We start from the raw sequence: 1,891 nt of genomic DNA on the forward strand, positions 1-1,891 counted from the left end.
AGAGCTTTCGTTTGGTGGTATTTAATATTACCAAATTTTTTTTTTTTTAAACTGTTCCCCTATAATAAATTAGAAAACATTTATTATTACCCAATTTTTTGGTAAAATATAAAAGGCGGGGTCACGTCGGGTAAAAAGACAGCAAACATGTTAAGCCTTAAAATTGCGCGAAACCTCAAAAAACTACAATACCCAAAATTTTAGAGTGTAAGCTCCTCTGTGCAGAGACTAATGTGACTGGCTCAGTGTGGCGGCGGTGCGGGGGGCCCAGGCCTAAAGCTGTGTAAGGGGCCCCGAAATTTCTGATGGCTGCCCTGCCCGCGGCCCATGTCCTCACCTGTGTGCCTCGTACATGTTCATCTTGCACTCCTGGCACCGTCTCTCGCCCTTCCCGTCCGCGCAGAGGTCACACGGCATCTGGTGCCCCCCGCTCCGCAGCCGCACACGCAGCACCTCGGTCTGCGCCAGCATGTCGGGCAAGAACTCCTGCACGCCCCCCGCTGGCAGCGCCACCTCGCAATCACACAGCGGGCACAGGAGGCTCCTCAGCTTCTGCCCCCTCTCCAGGGTGGTGAAGGGCTCCAGCTTGCTCAGGCAGTCCATGCAGAGCGTATGCAGGCAGGGCAGGACTCGGGGGTCCGAGAACATCTCCTGGCATTGTGGGCAGTGCGCCCGCAGCTCCGCCGAAATCTCATCCAGAGCGCCCGTCTTGGCCATCCGATCCAAAAGGGGAAAATTCCGGAAAACGACCCAGAAAAAGGTGGCGAGGCCGGAGTGACGGAAACAGGAAATCTGCAGAGACCTCCAAAGGAAGTCAGAGGTCCAATGTGGAGAGGACAGGTCTTCAAGGATGGTGGAAGCGTAAAATCCACCAGGTCCTGCACACAATCCAAAGACAGGCCACCAGTTCCTGCACAAGATCCTAGGAGAGGTCAAAGATCACGTACAAGGTCCTAGGAGAGTTCACAGATCCCGGAGAAGATCCTAGGAGAGGTCACAGATCCCGGAGAAGATCCTAGGAGAGGTCACAGATCCCGGAGAGGTCACAGATCCCGGAGAAGATCCTAGGAGAGGTCACAGATCCCGGAGAGGTCACAGATCCCGGAGAAGATCCTAGGAGAGGTCACAGGTCCCGGAGAAGATCCTGGGAGAGGTCACAGGTTCCGGAGAAGATCCTGGGAGAGGTCCCAGATCCTGAAGAAGATCCTAGGAGAGGTCACAGATCTTGCACAAGATCCTAGGAGCGGTCACAGATCCCGGAGAAGATCCTAGGAGAGGTCACAGATCCCGGAGAGGTCACAGATCCCGGAGAAGATCCTAGGAGAGGTCACAGATCCCAGAGAAGATCCTAGGAGAGGTCACAGATCCCCGAGAAGGTCCTAGAAGTGGTCACAGGTCCCAGAGAAGGTCCTAGAAGTGGTCACAGGTCCCAGAGAAGGTCCTAGAAGTGGTCACAGATCCCACAGAAGGTCCTAGAAGTGGTCCATGTATCTCACACAAGCTCCTAGGAGTAGTTCCTAAATCTCACACAACTTCCAATCAGGATCAAATCCTTCAGTATGAAGTCTGGAGTAGAACTACAACATCCAGCAGTCCTGTCCGGAGCCCCCGGTGAGGAGGTCCTGTTATTGGTGTTGGAGGTCCCGTCTCCCCTCACTTTTCCTGCAGGGACATTCCTGGGCCGGTCTGTACACGGCCCTCATACAGGCCTCACACCGCCTGCCCCTCCTCCTCCCTCTCCCAGGAAGATTAGGGAGAGTGGAGTCATGAGAATCACTCCGGACAGGAACAAGGTGCAGCTGTGCCGGCTTTGAAGGGGTTAATCCCGAGCACATTCCCGGAATTCCAACCCGCCCCCCCACCTATCCTGCAGCTCTCCGGAAACCCCGTA

The 1,891-nt window shown here is 54.8% G+C and overlaps 1 protein-coding gene across 1 annotated transcript in view; it reads right to left on the reverse strand.

The window, feature by feature from the left end:
* The window catches only part of TRIM45 (tripartite motif containing 45), a 9,503-nt gene extending 8,742 nt beyond the window's left edge, over positions 1–761 (reverse strand). The window contains 1 exon segment of the mRNA XM_018573533.1: positions 338–761. Coding sequence (XP_018429035.1) covers positions 338–717 — 380 coding nt within the window. The 5' untranslated portion in view covers positions 718–761.
* Positions 762–1,891: the final 1,130 nt, after the last annotated feature.

Source organism: Nanorana parkeri, unplaced genomic scaffold (genome assembly GCF_000935625.1).
Source record: "Nanorana parkeri isolate BGI_ZX_2015 unplaced genomic scaffold, ASM93562v1 scaffold2417, whole genome shotgun sequence".
In the NCBI taxonomy this organism is placed as follows: Eukaryota; Metazoa; Chordata; class Amphibia; order Anura; family Dicroglossidae; genus Nanorana; species Nanorana parkeri.